Source organism: Hippocampus zosterae, chromosome 13 (assembly GCF_025434085.1).
Source record: "Hippocampus zosterae strain Florida chromosome 13, ASM2543408v3, whole genome shotgun sequence".
Classification (NCBI taxonomy): domain Eukaryota; kingdom Metazoa; phylum Chordata; class Actinopteri; order Syngnathiformes; family Syngnathidae; genus Hippocampus; species Hippocampus zosterae.
In genome coordinates, this window is record NC_067463.1 from 13392848 (window position 1) to 13416742 (window position 23895).

Here is a 23895-nt window from a genome sequence, read left to right on the forward strand (position 1 = left end):
CCAGATAAGCGGTAGAAAATGGATGGATGGATGAATGAATGGATGGAAAATCTTGTCCATTCACAACGTTGTCGTTGTAGTATATTTTTTAATAATCTCACTATGTAATAATCAAGATGGTAATGCTGTCATTTATCATTTCTAATGTATTTTTTCAGCACCATTTGCCTGAAATAATCACGTTTATGTACACAGGCTTTTAATTAAAATGAATAAAACACTATTTTTAATCTATTACTGCACACAAGCGAGGAGGTACTTGTGGTATGATGAGAGGATCAAAGGGACAAAACAACAGGGTTGGGAACCACTACACTATTTACTTAGGGTTGGGAACCACTACACTGTTTACTTATTATCAAGTCAAGTACAACTTTATTGTTAAATGTGCTACAGCACAGATGGAATTTCTTGCCGCTGCGGTTGTCCACGGCTCGATCAAAAGATACTGTTTTGGTCACTGTAATTGGTTTATTGTAAAACAAACAAAGAACAACAAACACTTGTGTAACTATCTGCAAATTTAACGTGTTCAATTCATTTTTAATGTTGTACGTAAATACGTTGATGCATCTACCTTATTGTAACGGTATCGGTATTTACACCGACGCACACCACGAGTGAGTGCACTCTACACTCACTCTGAGTGTAGTACATGGCCGTCATCGCGAATGTCTGAACACGGCCTAATTATTAGTCAGCCTATTTGTCGTGAAAATCTTTTGCACTCATAAGTACACTGAAAACGTTTTTTTTTTGGTATGGCTGACGAACATTACAGCAGGCATCATAGCAAGGCACCGTAGTGGGTCCTTTTACGGTCCTTCAGGCGTGCTGAACACCTTTAACACCCTCGTAAATGATTGGTCAATTTCCAGTTGCGTTCAATTGACAGGCGAAATACTTGTGTAGGAGCCTGGCGAACGGGACAACCATTGTACGTTATCATTGACGAGACGTCGCAAACATGGCAGAGGAACGATCGGAAAGATCCGATGGAAAGATTGTAAAGATGGAGATCGACTACAGCTCAACTGTGGATCAACGTCTCCCTGAATGCGAGAAAATGGCTAAAGTAAGTGGTCGTGCAAGCGGCTACCGCCGGCTGAGTCATGGTGCCAAGAAGTAGACATCTAGCATTTGAGCTCATGTTACACCCCTGAAAAATACTACCCTACAAACCGAGAGAAATACGTTGAAACAAAAAGGTTATAGTTCTTAAAATGTCAAATTACCTTACATCTTTCAGTTTCTATCTCTGTGCCTTCAGTGAGTTTGTAAAATGAGACCTACTAGCATGCTAACAGACCTAGCCGTCCGTGCATTGCTCAACATCATCCCGGTTTCCAACAATCGTATTTACCTGCATAAAAGCTCATGCCTGTGCAAATGCTTCCATTGTGGCAAATGTTATAAGTGTGGAAGCGTGTGCTGTAAAGTCTGTATGTTTTCTTCACCAGGAAGGCAAGCTGCAAGAAGCAGTTGAAAGCTTGTTGTCATTAGAGAAGCAAACTAGAACGGTAAGTCTGATGGTTAACTGAATTTTTACTGTTCACATTCTCTATATAACACTTGTTATATAAATGGAGAGGTTTGGGATACATTTAGTTACAGGTATTTTTTTAATACTTGATTGGGTGTTTTGGTGCTGATCACTGATGAAATGTCAATTGTTTCCCCAACCCTCCACCCCTAAACAATTTTCTATAAAGGCGTCTGACATGGTGTCCACGTCGAGAATCCTTGTGGCTGTGGTCCAGATGTGTTATGCAGCAAAAGACTGGGATGCCCTAAATGAAAACATTATGCTCCTTTCCAAAAGGAGGAGTCAGCTGAAGCAGGTCAGACATTATTTTTCCATCAGTCTGTTTCTACCAGTTAGTCATTCAATAATGTGTTTTTTTCTAAATTTTCAGAATTATTCCCAGACATTGTTTAGTGCTCACAATGTGCTGTTTCTCTTATTAGGCTGTTGCAAAAATGGTCCAAGAATGTTACAAGTATGTCGATTCTGTGACGGATTTGACCATCAAGTTGCGGCTAATTGACATGCTTCGCACAGTGACTGCTGGAAAGGTTTGCTATGTGTCAAATATTCATTTGCATCGTAGCCATCGGATGTGAGATACTTGAAAGGCTGGCTTAATATAATGATATATCCTGTATAGTATTTTCCCTGAACATTACTTGAAATTATTGGCAATTGTATTTTATTTGTTTCTTCATTTGTAAAATACATATTTTATATAGACCACACCAAGTCCAAGTACTAGTCTTGTATCATGAATTTTAGGGCGCAAAAATAACAAGATACCCTAATAAAAAAAAAATACAATCAGCTCAATACAAATCAATACAGCTCTTTTAGTGTTGCGGGAATTGACCACAAGCGCTCCAACTCTGTGGCACCAGACTGGTGCATAGCACGTCCGCCGCGGAAGCCCGTCTGTAACATGATTTGTTTAAAATCTTGCCATATAAATAAATGTTAAAAATGTACATAATTTCTGGTTTACAAAGGTCACCAAATTCAAAGCCTCGCCAGTTTAAAAGGCGATTAAAAAAAAATACCTGCTGTATGTTGGTTGCCTCACTTTATTCGCTGTGGCTCTACAATTAATAACACAGCATATTTTCAAAGAAAGGATGGATTTGAAAAAACTTTTAATTCCTTAAATATAGTAAACATGTTTTGTTCCACCCCAAGCAATGCAGAACACGGTTAGTTACATGGTAGCGTCCCAGTAAAGGAATTGATTCTGCATCTGGTCTGCGCATGCTCTGTCTTGACATAAATGCATATTGACGTCATCGATGACGCACTTAACGTTAGCATCCTACCAGAGCTAGTCTGCAACGGGAAAACTTGTTTTAAACTACTTTTAACTTTTTTTGCTTTAGCAAAAATATTGAAATAATCACAGCAACTGTGTTAACTAGAAAAATGAACCATCATGATCAATTACGTGATGTTTCCATCGGTCTCCAGATGTTACATGGGTGTAAAATGGCTGTTCTGATAAATGTAGCGGCACCTTTACATGGTAGGTTGTAATAGATTGAAAAAAAAATGAATTTCATTTGGTCATTTGATTCTAATTTGAATGGAAGGATCTGTGTGAACCATTATTGAAATGAAGAGTCAATATGAGCATGAACTCGGGACAGTTTCACTGGTCTACTCTGACATCTTTGAAAATTTCACGTTTTTGTATAATATTGGTGAAGAGTGGGCTTCTTCTGTTTTGAAATGTCCCCCTCCCAGATCTATGTCGAGATTGAGCGTGCCAGGCTCACAAAGACCTTGGCTAATATCAAGGAACAAAGTGGAGACGTGAAAGAGGCGGCATCCATTCTTCAGGAGCTGCAGGTAAGAGACGAAAAATAGGATTGTGCTACTATGGTGATAGTTGCCAAATTTATTTTGGTCCTCCTGCAAACAAAATAATTAACCACTTTTGGGCCTCATCAGTGTTTTTGTTTTTGTTTTTTTAAACCCCAGGTTGAAACGTATGGCTCGATGGAGAAAAAAGAAAAGGTGGAGTTCATCTTGGAACAGATGAGGCTTTGTGTTGCTGTCAAGGATTACATTCGCACACAGATCATTAGCAAGAAGATCAACACCAAATTCTTCCAAGAGGAGGGCAGTGAGGTAAGACACTGACACAATAAGAGATTTAACAAAGTAGTTTTGTCCAGTAGAAAGCATGATCTACGGTGTGTGTTTTTTGTTTGTTTGCGTGTTTTAAGATGAGTTTGATTCAATAGAATTGACTAGCGACTAACTATTGCTCAGTCATCTGGGATCAGCTCTATCTGAATTCCAACCCCAATGAGAAAATGTGCCTGACAAAATGTATGGATGAAGGTTTAACGGAAAACGATCTTTTCTTTGAACAATTTAGGAACTGAAGCTGAAGTACTACAACCTAATGATTCAGGTGGACCAGCATGAAGGGTCCTATTTGTCTATCTGCAAACACTATCGGGCCATTTATGATACCCCGTGCATCTTGGAAGACAGCAGCAAGTGGCAGCAGGTACATCTGTGTTACATGAAATGTATTTGCTCCTTATGACTGATCCATCCTCATGAACAAGCGTCTGCACAAAATGTGAATGTGTGTTTTAGGCCCTGAAGAGTGTCGTGCTGTATGTGATTCTCGCCCCATATGACAATGAACAGTCTGACCTCGTACACAGAATCAGTGCAGATAAGAAATTGGAAGAGATTCCCAAATACAAGTAAGTTCCCTGATTTATACACTGCATCTCCAAAGTATTCAGAGCACTTCACGTTTTCCACATTTTATGTCACGGATGTATTCTGAAATGGAATCAATTCTTAATATTTTTTTTAACATTTTACATGTAATGCCCCTTAATAACAATGTGAAAATGTTTTTTTTTTGGTGCAAATTTCTGAAGAATAAGAAACTAAAGTCGCTATACCTAAGTATTCACCGCCTTTGCCGTGAAGCTCAAACCACGCTTTGCTGAATCCAGTTTATTCTGATCATCCTTGAAGTGTTTCTGCAAGTTCATTTCGCTATGGCAAATTAAGTTGTAAAATATTTAGACAGGGAGATACCTTTTTATGTAAGGTCCTACAACTGACGGTGTATGTCAAAGCACAAACCAAGCAGTAAGCCTAAAATAATTGTATGTAGACCTCAGAGGCAGGAATGCGTTGAGGCACGGTCTTGGAAAGGGTATCGAAATAAATCTGCTCCTTTGAAAGTTTCAACGAGTACAGTGGCCTCCATTTTCCGTAATTGAAGTGGCAGCAGGTACAATGGGAACCACAAGGACCCTTGCTAGAGCTGTCCGCCCATCTAAATTTAGCACTTGGTGGAGAAAACCTCTTATTGAGGTGATGATCACTTTGTTACAACTCAAGTATTCCTCTGGATAAAGAAGAGAACCAGAAAAACCATCCCTGCAACAAACCACCAATCAGGCCTTCATGGGAGTGTGAATTAGAGGTGTCAAAATTAATCAGTTAATCAACCATCAAATTCATTGACCTGTATTTTAATAATCAATGAATCGTTAAGAGCCACTGTTTAACTTAACATAGTCAAGATCCTCCAATTTCAGCCTCAAGAAGAAAATATTTGCTGATTTCTGTTATCTTTCATAAAAGTAGATGGATTATTGTTTTTGCTTAGTCAAAATAAGACATTTGCAAACGTATGCTTTTCCTTTGGAAAGCAATGAATCAACATTTTTTTCCAGAATTTCTGACATCTTACAGACCAAAGCAGTACCTGAGAAAATCATAATCAATTTGCACGGAAAAAAATCAATTTAATATATTACAAAAATAATCTTATAAAACAAACTAGCAGCCATTCACATTAACCAGTGCCCAAGATGGCTCCCCTTACTTAATTGTTGTTTATTTATTTTTTCATCGTTACTCAATACCAAATATACAACAATCAGCGGTTAGTAAACAGTAAACTGAAAAAAATATTTTTCAATGCAAAAGGAATTTTTATTCCATTAATCAATGAAATAAATGATAGAAGAATCAACTCTAAAATCATTCAGTTGTGACAGCCCTACTTTGAATATTTGCGTATGTCCTCAGTAGTACAATGTGATATCGGTGGTCCATTTAATTGTGATTAATCCCCAGGGAGCTTCTAAAGCAATTTACCACTATGGAGCTTATGCGCTGGGCTGCCCTTGTGGAGGATTATGGGAAGGAGCTACGAGAGGGCTCACCCGGGAGCCCCGCCACAGATGTCTTTTTGTATTCTGAGGAGGGGGAGAAGCGGTGGAAAGATTTGAAGAACAGAGTGGTGGAGCATGTAAGTTTGAGATTTGGTGACAGACATTGGTTGAATCTCTGACATTGGCATTCATTGTTTTAGCGATACACACAAAGCATTAGCCTTTAAATAAAGTGAAGCCTGGAGAAATAGATACCAAACCCAACCAGAACTGTTAATAAGAAATAAACGTCTTAAAACGCACTTAAAATTATTACAACATCGATTTTGAAGTATTTGTTAGCGGTTGTTTTTTTTAACTCTTGGTCACAAAGTTCTCCGAATAAGAGACAAAGCAGAGTTTCAATTACATCTGTAGAAAATACGTATTTGTTGATTACAGTGTACAACAAATGGTTCTTCATTTCCACAGAACATAAGAATAATGGCCAAATATTACACCAGAATCACAATGAAGAGGATGGCTGGCCTCCTTGACCTTTCCATCGACGTAAGGACTAATTAGCGGGGGACGGTGTCTTTTGGGGCTGCAAACATGTGTGTCTGTGAGGAAAAACGTGATATTTTATATTCTTCAGGAATCTGAGGAGTTTCTCTCCAGCCTCGTTGTGAACAAGACCATCTACGCCAAAGTGGACCGCCTGGCCGGAATCATCAACTTCCAGAGGCCCAAAGATCCTAATGACCTCCTCAATGACTGGTCACAAAAACTCAACTCCCTCATGTCGCTGGTCAACAAGACAACACATCTCATCGCAAAGGAGGAAATGATCCACAACCTGCAGTAAAACATCATAGTTTTTGTTGTGGTTTTAATTTGTTGTGTTTTCCCTCCTTCTGCTCAATTGTATTTGAGTATAACAGTATGTTGGTCAACAAAAGATCTGCAGTACAAACACAGTGGTGTCTAGTTTTGTCCATCAAAAACAGATAGAGGACCTTTGTGTTCCTGTCACGCTTTCTTGCTAACCAGTAACTTCATCTTGAATTGTTAGAGCCGTGACCATTTATTTAGTTGTTGACAAAAAAAATAAAATACAATCTAAGAAAAATAAACTCACTTTTGTGTACCAAATGAGTGATCTAGTGTTTAATGACAAACATTACAATACTAACGAGCAAGCTACTAACTACATAATAAATGGAACTTTCATGAATATTCCAGTTAGATCCAAAAATATGTTTGTCCATTGAGAGCACCGTTTCCCAACCTTTGAACCACGGCACATCTTTTACATTAGCAAAATGTTGCAAAGTCCCTGAAATGATGATCTTGTCTCACTTGCAAATTTTCTTTGAGTATCAAATCCAACATAATTCTGTTGTCTGAATGACAGCCAGTCTTTTATACCTACTAGCGCTAACGGGAAGAGCATTTAATTGTTCTGCTTGTCACATTATGTCCCTGGCAGTGATGGATGAACACAGAGAGTTAGAATTGTGTTGTATGCTATGCTTTTTGCAATTAAATGAAATTGGAGTAGTTCTGGTGTTCACTCACAGAACTCTGCTGCAGCAAAGTGGTTGGGAATGACTAATTTGGAGCAAATTATGAGAACCAGCGTATTGAATATGAAATATGTCCTGGTTGTACACCGTCTCATGCTCAATGGCAGCTGGTTACAGCTAACCTGTGACCTAATAGGACATGATGGACAAATGGAATATCAAGAAATGTATTTCCCCCCTCAATATTACTGTCAACCTACCCACCCAGGCTTATTTTTACTTTCCTATAGCCAAATATTTCAAATGAAAACTGTTGATATTTTCGAGTTTTTTCCCCGGACCGGGAGGCAAATCCCACAGGGGCACTTGGACTTTTTGAACAAATGAATGTCACAGAACAAAACGCGTACGCACCCCCTTCAACCTTCAGATCGTTTCATCCCATGATCCTTTGCGCGAGTCTGACAAGTGGATCCAAGATGGCGTAGAAGTAAAGCTATGTAAGTGTTGACTTCCCATTTTCAAACCTTTCATTTTCTGCTCTATTTTGAGGCTGGTGTCAATATATGCTAATGCGCAGCAATAGGAAAATCACGCATGTTTGTATTTTATGCGTTGGCAACAGGGTGATGTCATATGAATTATATGCGCCAGTATACCGTAGCGGAATCACAGGCCCGAACCCGTTTTGTTACGGCGAGCCCAGCTAGCCCACCTAGCTTGCTAACGTTAACCCGGCAGCCTTCTACGCTTTATTCGAGCTTTCAAGGTTTGTGCTGCGAAGATGCACGTTCTGAAAAGTGAGCAAACTGCAAGCGCTACGTTCCCTTGTTAACAGAATTGGAGTTGTGCCTGTGGAAACGCGATGCAGTGGAGACATTTTCGAGGCTTTGAAACGTCACCGTTTGTCATAGTCAAAACAAGTTTGCCTCACCAAAGAGAAAAGTGAGCCCTCACACGACAGCTTCTAAGGATAAACGTTCTGCTGGCCTTCTCAATTAATCAAATATGTCGTCTGGTTCTGAAAAAACGTTGCACCATTATAGCAAATTGGATATTAGTACTTTTATTATGATGGTGATGATCATAATAATATTATTCAACTCACTTGTCCATTACTTCAACCATTTTTAAAAACCCTGTGCAAGCGGGTGTCTCGCAAAAACATGTAATCCCCCCATTGAATCCCACCAAAATATTAGTTGTGGCGTCTTGAAAGCATGATCTCAACTGAAATTTGTTAATATAACCCTTCATAATACACGCAGCTGTAATACACGAAGCACAAAAGCTACATATATAAAAGTGAAGTATTACAATCATAATTCGGCAAGCAAAATCTTCAATGAAAATACAAATGTTCAGCGCTGTTAGCAGAGGAGAGAAGTCTCCATTGACTGGGACGAGGGTGCCCTGATCCTAGATGTTGGGATCACAGCGCGCAGGATGCCACTCAATTTTGCTTCAAACTAAGGTTGAAAGTAAGCAACACCTATGGCTGTAGTTTTCTAACAACTGATAGTTCATCCGTTGGCAAGTGATAATAATACAGAAAGATTGGTTCAATTCTGCTACCCCATTTTGTCGTCTCTCTCGCTTGATGTTACTTTTTTGATGCCTATTTTCATCTGTCTTCATATATGATCTTCGAGGCATTCAACTCTACGTTTGGGTGGGTGAAGAGCCTTTCGGTCCTACTCTTAGCAGTCCTACCAACGCAGATGATCCAGTCATGCTGACACTCTCAACACAAGCAAAAAATGGAGCCTTTGCAAATATACTGCCCGTGAAGGCGCAAAACACGAAGCGCCAATAACTCGGCACATGATTGTCCCGGCCAGAAATGCCAAACACACTCCACAAAAGGTTTACATGACATCATATGATGCACAATTAACTTTAAAATGACATAAAGGGTGAAAAAGTAGAAATGAAGTATTAGCTTCTGTAAAAGGCTGCCAAATTCAAAGGTGGCTTTTTGATCTCCAGTATAATTCTTTATCCCCATATAGTATCAAAAGATGTACTCTTTCACTGTGTATTTATTCCTACCCTTTATCGTCTTGCAACTTCACAGCAAGTAATTTGCCCTTAATTATGTGGTTCCGGTCGGTGATGTTTCTCATTTGCTGTGATTTTTTTAAAACATCATTATCAACGGCAACTAATTGAAGTAAGCCAGAACGTCAATGTAGAAATTGATGTCACATGAAGCTGCCACAAAATATGGTAAATCTGCAAAACTGAACATTGACTTCTGAAGATTTCATGTGAACTAAATCAATGTAACGCTCCCTTTGGGAGAGAAATAGTCTTCAACCTCATTTGTTGTCAACACCATAACTATGGTTGTTTGGAGTTTCGGCACACCAAAAAGTGGTAATAACATTTGCTTTACATTGTTTGGTTAGCGACATGATAATAACCACACTAGTAATGGTGATTCCATCCAAATGTTGACAAACTTTGAAGCAAATTTAGTGAAATTGCACAAAACGAATAAACGACCTTTGCCCGTTTGTATTTGTTCTTGTTTTGTGACTTTGGAGATTAGAAGAGACTGCTAGTGCCTTGAGATGATGTCATAAGAGTGGCTCTCTTGACTAACTGTCAATAAAAGTGATCATGGACAAAATGTTGATCAACCTTTCGTGGTTAAAGCATACCGAAACATCATAAAAAGGTGATGGCAGAGAAGACTGTCTATGTTATGAATATTGTTAAGAGATAAGGAGACCTATGCATGGTTCTCTGCAGGCACGTTCCTGCATCAATGTATGCTTTTATTAAATCCAGAAATACTTCAATTTCTTTGTCACCCCCAAACATACCTTACTTTTTTTATTGTGACTGAACGTTTGACATGATATCCGGACCGGTCAACATTTATTTGCAAAACCTGTTTCCACAGCCAAAATTCTTATTTTCCTTTTATCGATGTACTGAAAAATTCACCCCATCAAAGTGTCAAACCAATTTAGTGAATTTTAGGCCTTTTGTCAAATTTTTCGAGTTTGCACTCGGGTTTATTCTTGGTAATTCAAATAAAAAAATATATATACAGTAATAATTGTCTCGGGCTGCCACAAACAACAATTTAGCTAGTGACTAATCAGATCATATGCCAATCGTGGCATATTGCACCAGCAAGCAGCTGCTCTTATATAATCATCGTCTTACAGTAGGGTTGGCTATCAATTCAGATTTCCAAAATCGATTTGATTTGCATTGCAATGGGCCAATTTCATTCACGATTCACTTTGATTTTTGATTGGGTTAAGGATTTACTTTAATATGGAAGACAGAAGAAGAGAAACAAAAATTATAATACAACTGATTCATAACGCGAATTTTAAGATTTCTTTACAAGCAATCTCAAATGATCCCACATTAATGAAAATATTCAGCTGTTTCATGCACTTCTGGTCAACTTAGTTCCTCTTCCATCATGCAAATTGTCCTGACTTGTGTCCATAATTGTCCTGAATGCTCTTAGTGTGACAGCCCGGTGAACAAGTGGTTAGCATGTCGGCCTCACAGTGCAGAGGTTCCAGCTCCTGCCTTACTGTGTGCATGTTCTCCCCGTGCTTGCGTGTGATTTCTTTGGGTACTCCAGTTTCCTCCCACATTCCAAAAACATGTGTGGTAGAGTAATGGAACGCTCTAAATAGTCCCTCGGTGTGAGCACGGATGGTTGTTCGTCTCTGTGTGCCCTGCGATTGGCTGGCAACCGGTTCAGGGTGTCCCCTGCCTCCTGCCCGAAGACAGCTGGGATAGGCTCCAGCATACCCTGTGAGACTTGTGAGCATAAGTGGATCAGAAAATGGAAGAATGTTAACAGTGTAGAATAAGAATGTCAACCTTCATCTACTACAGCCTCCTGCATTGTCATTTTAAAAGTATACTTTCCAGAAATAGTTGGGTGCGGAAAGCCGGACTGTGGCCGGTGATGTGCACAGGTTCTTGTGTTCATTGCAAATAACTTAATGTTTTGTAATATGAGCTTTTTCATAATATTTGTACATTATTCATTTAAAAATGTTATCTTTATTTTTGCTCCGTTCTCTTTGGCTCATTTGTGTAAATGCATCATGTTTTATTTGCCAATGTTCATGTACTGAAAAATAAATGTTAAAAAGTGACAGTTACATTTATTACCATGAATACCACAAAAGATACCAATTTTCAGTACGTTGTACTGGATTTGATTCTCAGGTACCGGGAATCGGAACTGACCGGTTTAAATGTAAATGGTATTCGTCATTACATGCCTTGATAGATCCGCACACGTTTGCTGTTGTCGACGTGATTTTAATTTAAAATTTTTCCCCCCTCTCAGAAGTTTTGTCCCTGAGTCATGGCGGACAGGAGAGCGGAGAAATCATGTGAAGAAGCCAGCAGATCGTTAGTAAGGCGGGAGTATGAGGCGGTAGTCAGTCACAGCACAGACACCTTGGCGGTTCTTGCTCCCCAAGTCCAATCCACAGGCATCCAGCTGTCGGCGAACCCGCCTTCCGGAAGCCTCCGCAGCCGCGCCCTGCTTTATCGCATCGCTGCGTTTCTTCAGTTGGTGAGTATAGTACTGGTCCAATGCTTTGTCACACACTGTAGAAATTGTGTCCCTGAATGAACACTTTGTAGCTTTTTTTTTTTTAAAAGAAAAATACATTTTCATTTATCATTAATCCTTGGGACAGCAGAGTGGAATACTATTTGCCATGCATTTGAAAGTTTCTGGCTTTGAATCTGCTCAGGGCCACTTGTGTGAAGTTCGAATATTTTTGTTCGTTTTCTCTGGACACTCCAGCTTCCTCCTAAAACAAACAAACAAAAGAAAACAAACATGCACATTACTGTAATATATGTGCTGACTGATTGTCTCTGAAGATACGTGAGAGTTGTAAAGACAGCTGTGTGGGGAAAAAGACTTGCCATGGAAAATACCCATACTTCTAACTGGCAGGGAAACCAACTTGTACCATATTTTTGTTTCTATTTACGATTGTTTACTTGTTTCTCTCCCTGAACTGTTCGGGACAAATCCACTCACGACGGCCTCATGATACTTGATGAACAACAAACATGTTCTAATTGTGGAGCTGAAGAAAGGGAATTGTAGGGTAGGAGATATATTGGAAAACACTTTACAGAAAACGCTTCTCAAAACTACGTGAGGCCCGGACGTCCGGCATGCCAAACACGCAGATATGGAATATACTTTGGTGGAGTTATGTCAAAACCAGCACGTTTATTAGCGTTGCAACAACAAATTGATAAAAATTGATTGAAAAATTATATGCTATACAATTATGGAAACGATTTAAGATGTATAATTATAGTGGTAGCTACTCCATTGTGACGTGTAGATAGTGATTCCCTGAACCTCTGTGAAGGTTTGACCCCGGGATGTCTAAAGTATTTGTTGTCGCTGTTTTTCAATTTCTTCTTTGTTGTTGCTGTTGTTCAGATTTCTTGTTTATTTCCCAACAGAAAAAATATGATGAAGCAGATCAAGACTGCAAACATGGTAAGCATAAATGTTTACCTTTAATATAAAACTTTACAAATTCTGAGATCAAGATTTGAATAATTTCACAGTAGGAATGGCCCGGTGGTCGAGTGGTTAGTGGTCGTGTGCTCAATCCCAGCTCCGGCCTTCCTGTGTGGAGTTTGCATGTTCTCCCTGTACCTGTGTGGGCTTTCTCCGGGTGGTCGGGGTTCCTCCCACATTCCAAAAACATTCATGGCAGGCTGATTGAACACTCTAAATTGTTTCTAGGTGTGAGTGTGAGCGCAGATGGTTATTTGTCTCTGTGTGCCAATTGGGTGGCAACTGGTTCAGGGTGTCCCCGGTCTACTGCCCAAAAACAGATGGGATTGGTTCAAGCACCCCCTGCTACCCTAGTGAAGATAAACCGGTTTGGAAAATAGATGAATGGATGGTTAAGAATCCTGTCTTACTTTAGTTTGAAGGCACTCTTTGACCAGATTATTGATAAGGAATATAACACTAAAGCATTCCCCACACACGAACCTGGCCCCCCAAAAGCTCAGGTTCTCCCGAAACCTTGATCCGATTTTCTAAACTCTGTGTTTTGTATTCAGGTTGAAGTGGCCATTATATCATTTAAGTCTGGTTGACTTTGCATTTTGACACAATGGTCATTTTGGGGAAATCTTTACAAGTTGCGACAAAGTGCATAAAGAAAAGGTTGCACGGGTCATAAATATGGCTGTGATTTTGCACATATACCTAACTTGTGTGCAGAATATGAACATGAACAGCTTCTTTCACCTTAGACAGCTGGCCAAAATAAAACCTTTCCTCTCACATGAACACTTTGAGACAGTAATCCATGCCTTTGTCACATCCCGGCTCGATTACTGTAATGCCCTGTACTTTGGAGTCAGCCAGTCCTCCATTAAGCGCCTTCAGCTGGTCCAGAATGCCGCTGCTCGCCTCTTGACTGGTACTCGTAAGAGGAAGCATATAACTCCTACTCTGGCATCCCTTCATTGGCTCCCCATTCATTTTAGAGTTATTTTAAAGATCCTCCTCTTTGTTTTCAAATCTCTAAATAATCTCGCGCCACCTTACCTCTCTGAGCTCATCCGCCCCTACACACCCGCCCGGCGCCTCAGGTCTGTGGACCAGTCTTTTTTAGAAGTACCAAGAACTAAACTGAGGCTCAGAGGGGATCGAGCCTTTTCTGTTGCTGGTCCCTCTCTCTGGAATGACCTCCCACTGAACATTCGGCAAGCCTCTTCGCTGCCCATCTTTAAAGCCCTCCTCAAAACTCACTTGTATTCTTTGGCGTTCGACACGGCATGATTTTACCGCTTGGTGCTTTCTACCGCCTTTATTACCATTTCGTCTTACTGTTTATTGTGTATGTTAAATCGCTCCATGTACAGCACTTTGTATGCAGCGATGGCTGTTTGAAAGTGCTCTATAAATACTGTTGACTTGACTTGACTTGACTTGATTGTACGCTTTTATTAGTGACGAGGCGCTATGTTCTTCCTCTTCTTTCTCACCTAGTCCTGGCAGAAGATAGGGCGGGGGGAGACGGTTTGCTCCGGGCCATCTTGGGCTCCATGCAGTTGGATGGCAGCCTGCAGGATGTGGCCAGCATCCTTTCTAAAGCTTTGTTTGGAGAGCCAATGGTATGTTGAATGGACAGTAATTACTTGTATGTGCAGAGCCACCTTCGGTCAGGATAAATATGTACTGCAAATTTGGGCTGGACAATTTATCAAAATTAACTCATTCAGTACCAGACAATTCTGGACCAAGTCTGAAAAGACGTTTAAAAACGTCTTTGGGAGTGAATGAGTTAAAGCCATGATTTAGAATTTGTCTCCTCTCGATCCTTCAAATATTAAAATCGAAGAAAAAAGATTAATGTGCAGCACGGTGCAATCATTTACAAGTTCTTGATGTTGTCAAAGTACCCTTAATGCACCATGCTGCTTGTGTAGCAAAATGTAGTCTATGTGATTCTGCTGTCCCTGACTGTGCGTTAAGATGGTTGACACCCTTGTTGGAGTTGACTGTAAAACTAAACGTCCAACAAAAAGAACTGCAGTAATCCCTCGTTTATCGCGGTTAATGGGGACCAAAACCACCTACGATAATCGAAAATCCGCGAAGTAGCGTTCATCCTGCTCGTTTCACAGTAATGCTTCGTGTCGTGACGTGCTTTCATTCTACATGGAAAATAATTGAGGTGTCAGAATCTGTCGATTGCCTTTGGGCAGTAGTGAATGATGTCATATCATCTTCTGATTCATGTTGACATTTTTATTTAATCTCATACTGTCATGAACTCATGTAAATATTAAAGCATCTGGTGATTGCTGTATTGAAAATCACTTTTTCCCTCCACTCCAAACCAAAATGTCCTTAAATCCTTCATACAATTCATGATACAAATCATTTTTGTAATGGAATTGTTTTCATCTTTTTTTCTCTGCAGAATGGCATTGTTGCAAAAGACATATCCAGATTAAAAATTCTGTTTTCAGAAATAGAGGTGAGTATCAAGTCGCCATACACCACATTGGCATAGTCACGTCCTTTTTTTGTGCATGCCCTTTGCCATACTTTAATTACTAAATGCTTCAGGCTGGACTCATAATGGCATAGTTGTCACTATTTCGTCTCACTCTGTCTAGTTTGTAGCTGTTTCGGAAATGTGTAATACTCTTGTAATTGCAGTGGTCAGACTGCTTGTTTGGTTATACTGTATTTAGAGCATGACGCAATAATTTTCTCCCGTGTCCACCTCCCCATCACCGCTTCTTTTTGTCTGTCAGGCTATAAAGAAGAGTGCGATGGCACCAGAATACACGGATGACCAGGAGGAGGGTAGGCAAAAAGTTGTACCCCACTTTGAGGTGTCCTAAAAGGTTTTCATTCAGCCTTGGTGACCATTTGATTTTATGTGCACTGACAGAGGTCCAAGATGGCTGGCAGTTTAGGCCCCCACCTCGAGGAGTCACCAGCAGTGAGGAGTACACTCTCTGTAAAAGGTGCACAAGAAAAGCAAGGGTTTGAAGTTGTGAATGTATTGAGTTTGGAATAGGAGTTTTAAAATGTCAGGGCAATGTTATATTTACCACTTTCTCTGTGAATAAAAAACCTGTAGTAATGTCAAGATTCATCAACTCGATATGAATAGCACACATGTCGCTGGGGTTACAATGTCTGTAAATTGGTCTTAAATGCCACTATACTGTTGTTCATTTGCTCTCTGGTAGCATTTCAATATGTCATGTTGGACTAGTATAGGAAAGAGGCATGAAAGTCAGACTTTGTCTTCATACTGCCTTTAATTGTATAGTTTCATAGGCAGCTGGTGTAATTTAAGGGGAAAAAAGAACCTAGCATCCAACCACACTCTTCACCTCTCCTTTAGGTACTTAGAGCAGGGTCTGTGTCGGTATGGGGCCCAGTGTACATCAGCACACTCGCAGGAGGAGTTGATGGAATGGCAGAAACGCTACGCGTCACGCCTCATCCGTCTGAAGCAACAGCAGGAAAGCAAACACTTCACTGAAAATTACATGGAGACACTAATAGAGAAGTGGATGAACTCTCTCTCCCCAGAGAAAGTGGTATGTGAATCGCATGATATACAATTCCAGATACTGTCCTTTATACACAAAGTACTGTATGTAGTGAAGGTGCATAATATATGCATCTACTGTATCTATTTTTTATCGTGAATCGCTACACAACTTCAGATTTAAATCTGTTCCACTGCTTATAGTGCATAGCATGTTCACAATTGTTGCAAACTGACCACAGGCCATAGGTTGACACTAGCCTTCGTGCAATAAATAACACATATCAAACATACATTTAAAAGAAGTCTTACTACAGGTGGTATAAAGCACTTTTAATCCCTTTCGATCTTTATTCCCAAAGTGGGTGTTGGAGAATAATTTTTCCGAAGTCTGCATTATTTTATCTATAGAAGTAACAATTCTTATTGGTAGGGTTTTCAAATGCTGTTGGCATTTCACTTATTTTCCTCTTTCCAGCTAAGTGACTGTTTAGAAGGAGTCAACGTTGAAACCAGCACAAGCCTCTCTCTTACCGTTACCACCAAAAAATCTTTCCAATCTTGGACCTTCTCACTGCTCTGCAAGGTAGGAAGAAAATGATTTGTTGGCAACTATTCTAATTAGGATCAGCATCCTAATTATTAAGGATGAGCATTTAATTAATTTTCCTGAATTTAAAAAATGCATTAAAATTTCTATCCCTTCATTAGAATGACAGTGCAAAAAAACGAACAAATTCAACTAGCAATTTGGTCTATAATGTGCAGTGTTAAGGGGAAGCTAGACTGCACACAGGCTGCTATCTGGTCGGTTGTATGGTGCAAATAATGAGCTGCAGGTGATCGATTTTTGTGACCAGCCATGAAAAGTATTGATGGACATATGCTGATCATGTCCTTCTTCACAGGAATTAGCCGATCAATTGGAGCACCGATACATTGAAATGATATTAGGTTATTTCGAGAACATGATTTGGGCTGACAGTTTGCTGCTTTTTTTTATGCTGTTTACAGCAGTAACTATTCTCCACAAATACCAATAGATAACTGTAATTAAGACAGAATCAGCACCATCAGCAGTGGCTGAATTTGCAATAGATTCCATGAATTCTTAATCGATGTTGTTTTTGGCAGCCATTTTGGATTTAGTCTTCAGTCTTTCGGGGGAAAAGGCTTATTAGTTTTAGTCACATCTTAGTCATTCCCTTTCATAATTGTTTTAGTCGACAAATATTCAAAAAGATGTGTCTATCTTTAGTCAGTTTTAGTTCAAAACAGCGATACAAGGTTTCCACCCAATTGCAAAGACTTTCTGATCTACTAAGTAACAGTGGAATCAATGTTAATTACTCTAAAGTAAGCCAATAACCAAAACATTTTCTTTGGCAATTGTTGTGGCTTTATTTCTGTGAACACACTTGCTCAAGTGCAGTGACACATGCCCAAAATGTATGTTAGCAATGTATGAGGAACACGTAAAAGTATGAAACAAACATGACACTTAAGCAAGGTAAATAAACAAAATAAAAGCAACAATGTTTAAAAAATGCAATGTATTTTCTGTTCTAAACCAACATTTTTCTGTCATCTGTGTGTCTTTGAGCAGCCTCCTAGAAAACTCTATCGCATTGCCCTGCTCTACGATGCCCACAGACCACACTTTTCCATCACTGGAGTCTCTGCTGGGGAGCAGATACAAACTGTGTCCACTGGCTCACAAGAGTGGACTCCACGAAAAGAAACAGCAGGTATGTTGTTTGGTGTATGATGCCCAATAGTTGAGAGTATAGGTGTTCCAATCACTTCAAGGCCACAGACGTATAAAGTCGAGTCCGACAAACATTTGTGAAAGAATGGGTCGCTCTCTTGAGTTGTGATCAGATGCCACCTTGTGCAACAAGCTCAGTTGTGAAATTCCCTCAATTCTAAATGTTCGCCAGGCGAACGGACTATATATTATAAGATCGTGGAACTGTTTGGCAATGACAGCAACTCGGCCACAAAATCGTAGGCTACATAAACTGACAGAGCGGTGTCGTATTGAACCTCATGGATTCAATGCGACGCAATGCCACCAAAGGTTTCCATTTGCAAAACCCGGTGAAATGGGTGAAGAAGCAACATTTTGGCTTCACATGCTTCATACACACTGCCCAGCACACAACTGCATTCACTATACATGATAATGCGCCTTCTGTTTAGTCAGACCGCAGCCTATGGCCAGTGTTTGCCTGATAACCATACCTGGGATTAGTACTCGCCTATCCCCAGTTGTAGTCTTAGACAGATCTCTAATATGATGCAAGTGTACTTGCTTTTGTTTTTAATCTTCATATGTTATATATAAATGCCATACAAGGCAACCTGTCACATTATGTGAAACGGTTCATCAGTAAATTCAGTTCTTTGCTTTCCTTGTCATGTGTGCTCTACGGACAGTGGCAGCAGACAATGGCATAGACCACTGTGTCTACAAGGTCACTGTGGAATTCACCACAGAGATCTTTGGCACCTTCAGACAGACCATCGTTTTTGACTTTGGCTCCGAACCAGTGCTGATGCAGCGAATCATGGTGGATGCTGCCTCTATTGAAGGTATGCCAAGTTCTCTGTACACATCGTGGTAAAAAGAAACCACAATCAGTTAAATTTAACTTACTGCTGTTTTCTAGATATAGAACATTTGATAGCAGCCAGACAGCAGCTCCTGATGACTGCAAAACGCTGGGACTCTTCCTGTAAGACTATAGTTGGATTCACACCTAATGAAACCATGTGTGATCTGGAGCGCAGTCTTTTATCCCGCTATCAAATCCCACTGTCGGCGGACCAGCTCTTTACTCAGTCAGTTCTGGACAAGACTCTGACCAGAGAAAACTACCAGGCCCGGCTTCATGACCTTCTCTACATAGAGGAGATTGCACAATTTAAAGAAGTGAGCAAGTGAGTCATTTGTTTTTTCCTGGTTTGCAGGGGGGCAAGGGCTTTCCTATAATTGGGGAAGTGGGTCTAAATAAATAATAGCACAATCTACAACAGTAAAGAAGGCAGGGATTTTTTTTGTCTGACTTTCATTAAGGCTGTATTTGAAAGACATTGACAACAAAAGTGGTTTTCATTCACTATGAGCTTTCTTGTAGATATTTCACCATCTGTCTTAAGTCACAGTAAATACAGGCTCAACAAGATGAAGAGTGTTGTGAAATATATGCTGGCAGATGGGATAATTGTAAAACTACTCTTACCTTTGCCATTTCTGACATACATACTAAAATTATTGTGAATTTTCCATTTTGATGTCAGACTGAATATCAAAAGTGTATGTTTTCAAGCTACCACAAGGTGTCAGTCTTGCTCTTCATTGTGAACCTGATATTTGTCTCACACACAAGGCGACTTCCAATAAGGTCTATTGACATGCCTGAGGTCAAATCTCGGAGGGTAGGTGTCAAAATCCAGTCCTGAATGACCGCTGTCATGCATATTTTCCATCTCTCCATATTGCAACACACCTAATTCAAATTAACAGAATACCGGACTTCTGCAGAGCTGGCTGAGCATTTGAATCAGGTGTGTTGCAACAGTCAGAGATGGAAAACATGCAGGACGGTGGCCCTCCAGCACCAAAGTTTGACACATATGTCTCAGAGGACAGTGTTATTTATTTTAATTTTTTAAAGCCTAGACTGAGCATACCTGCTTTATTTTCTCTGTTATCCAATCGCTTCAAGTCTTAAGACATCAGGTGCATTTCTAAAGTGCAAGTACATCTCTGATGCTTTTCAATAGTGATTAATTTCATCAGCAGATTACCGGTACTTTTTAAATTAACTACAAATGTTCATGACAGAGGACATTTTTTAAACACTTAAATACGAGGCTCAAATACATTGAAGAACAGTCATTAAAATGTATGAATTATTTTAAGCGACTTGTAAAAGATATGCCAACAGCATTTCAAGTAAAGTAAAAAGTATTTTTAGTGTTCAGCTTCCAATAAAATGTGCTTGCACATTTTCCTCTTTGTTATAATCAAAGGTACCAAAGCTGCACACCATCATATTTGGTGTAATTAAAAAAGCCCTCAATTTTCTCTGTAGGACATAAAAGGGATTAATTCATTTGCATACAGTGTGTGGGAAATATTCTGCTTTACAAATATCCTCAGAGGACAAATTTGAACAATTGGTACTCAGGAGGATGGAAAGCTAGAATAAAAATGTCATTGCATTTATAATGGTCATTAATTACACAAACTTTGTTTCAGAAGTTGAAAAAAAATCAAGAAATACAAACAATAAATTCGATGAGACTAAATAATTATTCTAATTTCATTCTATTGTTTTAAGCTTAGAATTTGCATTTGCAATTTCATCAGATTTAAGGATGACCAACATCCTGGATTGTACCAGTTCTGAGGGTCCACTGTTTTTTAAATGTCAGTTGGTATTCTAACTTAGATTTTTTTTTTTTTGTCTCCCAAGGTTTAACATCAAAGTAAACCTGCAGCTGGTATCCAGCTTCATGCTGACTGGCATTTCAGTTGGAGCCAAGTATGCCCAGAATGGACAACTCTTTGCACGTTTTAAACTCACGAAAACGCTGTCTGAGGTATTGAGGGAATGGATTTCACATTGTAGGATTACTACTGGAATTCAGTTGCTTTCTCTCTTAGTCAGTTCAATGCAGCAGTGTTTTATCAACTCTAGGACACACTGGCTGGACGACTAGTGATGACCAAGGTGAAGTCAGTTCTCTTCCTCCCTTTGGGCTCGGAGGGCTTAAATAGCCCTCCTCCGGGGGTCAAAGAGCGTGTCTACGAAGCTGTTATTGAAGAAAAGACCAAGGAATACATCTTCCTCAGGATCTGCAAAGACTGCTGTGATGAACTCGGACTACTGCCTGACAGAAAAATCCAGGTTTGTGCTTCACAGTGTATCTAAAAAGTCGACCCACTCCTCTTCAAATGCCATTGTTTTGTGTTGCATAACATTAGATCAAGATGAATCACTTCCAAACCTTTTACACCGGTATTGTGACAGGCAGTTGAAAGCATTAATTGTAACGTACTTTAAAACTTCTCACTGTCTGACATGAAATTTAGGATTGCACTGGAGGCTGCACGCACTACTTTAGGCAGCTTTATGACGCGTTAACCATGCATTTGTCCCCTAGTGGTTAGCTGACCGGTGGTTGAGAAAGTGCTTAGATATGGAGCGCAGCCTGCATTTTTAATTTAAGTGCCGCCAACAATCAGGTTAATGTAATCGTGGCAGCCACAATCGTGGTCATGATTAAAATTGTATTAAGTGTGCAGCTCTACCGCAGACATCACTAATGATCGTTGTGTCCTTTTTCTTTTTGGTTACCTTTTACCTCTTTTTTTCTGCTTAGAGTACACATTTAACTGTGTTTTGGTGTTATGTGGGTTAAAGCTGTTGAATATATTGTCTGTTTAGTCAAACAGTGATGTTGCTTCTCTATCAGGTGGAACTCCAATTCCAGCTGAACAGGCTACCACTGTGTGAGATGCATTACGCCCTGGATCGCATCAAAGATAGTAAAGACAATAGCATTCTTTTCCCTGATGTTAGCCTTGTCCCAACCATCCCCTGGAGCCCCAACAGGTAATTCACACCGAACACACACTTTAACGTTGCTCCATTCCTCACTTCCTCCAACAAACCTCGTCTTTCTGTTGGAACAGTAGTTGTTATACACAACTTGTAAGGGCAACACATCTTGCTCTCATCACGGAGGGCCTGTAACGCCAGTTTATGAGATGATCAAGCATCCTTATGACAGGTGAATCCAAAGAGCAGAAGTGGGTGACAATAAATTCTACACAAAAATGCCCTAACATCATTTGAAAAGAAGCGCGGGGAACTTATAGAATGTAAATTGATAAATATGCCTCATTTTCAGTCATTTAGTTGTCCCCCCACTCTTATCTATGCAAAGATTCTTATCATTTTGGCCATCTCTTTTTTTTACAGTGAAATGTGCACAAAGAACTCCACACGCACGCACACTGTACAAATTTTAGGATCACGTGTTGTTCGGAAATTCTCTTCTGTCCCACCAAAAGTAATTAGATCATCCAGTCAAGGTTGTTTCTCATGCCAAATCTATCTCCAGTTAATAGGCAATAATTAATATTGTTCGGTCAAAAATGCCTCTCTTTAGTGGGTTCTATTTCTATAAATCCCTTGTCTAATAATTACTGGGCCCATCTTTCTTTCACTTTCAGGCAGTGGGATGAACAGCTGGACCCTCGTCTGAATGCCAAACAGAAAGAGGCCATTCTAGCCATCACCACCCCCCTCTCTATCGCCTTGCCTCCAGTCCTTATAATTGGACCCTATGGCACTGGCAAGACTTTCACCCTGGCACAGGCTGTCAAGCACATCCTACGGCAGGAAACGAGCAGGTATGTTTTATTTTGTCAACATTTTTGCAGTCCCAAACCACTAATTTTCCCAAGAAGCATTCGCCATCAATTTATTTACTTTAAAGCCCCCCCGATGAGCAATTGACCGTGATATTAGGATTACGTTGTGTTATTGACGTCAGTGTCAACAGTTATGAGAAACGGCGCAACTACATTATTTGAAGGAAGAATCGTAGGATAAATGATTCGATCGTGACACCCCTACATTAATGAATGAAATGTGACAAACCTTAGGCTATCTACGATTGCTGCTAAATATAGTGGGAAACACACGATGTGATGTGAAAAACAATTGTAAATAGCACTGCGATTTATCCATTTTGTATTTATATTGCACTTAGTTGAACTGTGTTTGTTTTTGTTTTTTCTTCTTTCTACCCACATTCTTGCTGCTGGAGGCTGTAAATTTCCCCAGTGTGGGACAAATAAAGAATATCTTATCTTAATTGGCATCCACTGCCAAATCTCATTTCTTCATTCGAACCTTTCAGTTCCTCGCGCCGCTGTTTATATTAAATATAGACGTCCTTTTGAAGAAATAATGAACGATAGACATACATACCGGTATCATTGTTTCCTGGGTAATTAAAGATGATCACAAATCAGTGGTCTCAGCCTCTTATTTATTACTATCACAGTATATATATCCAATTTTTTAATGTGGCATTTAAATTCAAATATGTTTTGCCCGAAGACAGGTCGTATAGGCTCCAGCACGCCATGACCCTCGTGAGGTTAATAATGGATGAGTGGATGCCACGTAACATGAGGCCATTGCACAACGTTTCTCAGTTCTCTCCTAAACATGAATGAACTACTTTGTTCATTGTTTTGTTTCTTAAGTGCCAGAAGGCTGACTCTATGTAACATGAAAGCAAAAAGAAAAAGATCTTCGGGACAAACTGGCAGCAAATTTAATATTTATTTTTTGTTTTACTCTGAATGGATGGAATATTCAATGTTGAGTATGAATTATAGATGTTTTAAAAGCCAAGACAAACAGAGGTGATCATTTTCGTTTAGTGACATACACTCACGTTACTCTTAGATCATCATGTTGTTGCTTGTACTTAATGATTGTAGTTGATGTACAGGACCCATACATTTTTCTTCAGCTTTCATGTAGGTTGACGTTTTAAAAGCTGTATGGGAATTGAGTACTTGTGTTTTTGGAGTGATAATG

The 23895-nt window shown here is 39.7% G+C and overlaps 2 protein-coding genes across 4 annotated transcripts in view; both read left to right on the top strand.

Annotated features, from left to right (window-relative positions):
* The first annotated feature begins 858 nt into the window (after positions 1-858).
* On the top strand, positions 859-7222 carry psmd12 (proteasome 26S subunit, non-ATPase 12). The gene is made up of 11 exons (XM_052083548.1): positions 859-1075; positions 1461-1520; positions 1713-1841; positions 1969-2076; positions 3266-3370; positions 3503-3652; positions 3906-4040; positions 4133-4245; positions 5645-5819; positions 6154-6231; positions 6320-7222. Exons 1-11 carry the CDS (start codon positions 968-970, stop codon positions 6527-6529), a joined length of 1371 nt encoding a protein of 456 aa, XP_051939508.1. The 5' UTR covers positions 859-967; the 3' UTR covers positions 6530-7222.
* Positions 7223-7588: 366 nt separating this feature from the next.
* The window catches only part of helz (helicase with zinc finger), a 35370-nt gene continuing 19063 nt past the window's right edge, over positions 7589-23895 (top strand). Inside the window, exons 1-16 of one of the 3 annotated variants that reach the window (XM_052083484.1) lie at positions 7589-7690; positions 11530-11760; positions 12681-12717; positions 14233-14357; positions 15170-15226; positions 15510-15561; positions 15650-15725; positions 16112-16310; positions 16740-16847; positions 17868-18009; positions 18701-18856; positions 18934-19204; positions 20746-20872; positions 20971-21180; positions 21749-21888; positions 22512-22691. In XM_052083484.1, coding sequence (XP_051939444.1) covers positions 11548-11760; positions 12681-12717; positions 14233-14357; positions 15170-15226; positions 15510-15561; positions 15650-15725; positions 16112-16310; positions 16740-16847; positions 17868-18009; positions 18701-18856; positions 18934-19204; positions 20746-20872; positions 20971-21180; positions 21749-21888; positions 22512-22691 — 2093 coding nt within the window. In that variant the 5' untranslated portion in view covers positions 7589-7690; positions 11530-11547. Of the gene's footprint in view, positions 7691-8360; positions 8672-11529; positions 11761-12680; positions 12718-14232; positions 14358-15169; positions 15227-15509; positions 15562-15649; positions 15726-16111; positions 16311-16739; positions 16848-17867; positions 18010-18700; positions 18857-18933; positions 19205-20745; positions 20873-20970; positions 21181-21748; positions 21889-22511; positions 22692-23895 lie in introns of those variants that run through there. The other 2 variants (XM_052083485.1, XM_052083486.1) reach the window with 2 other exon arrangements.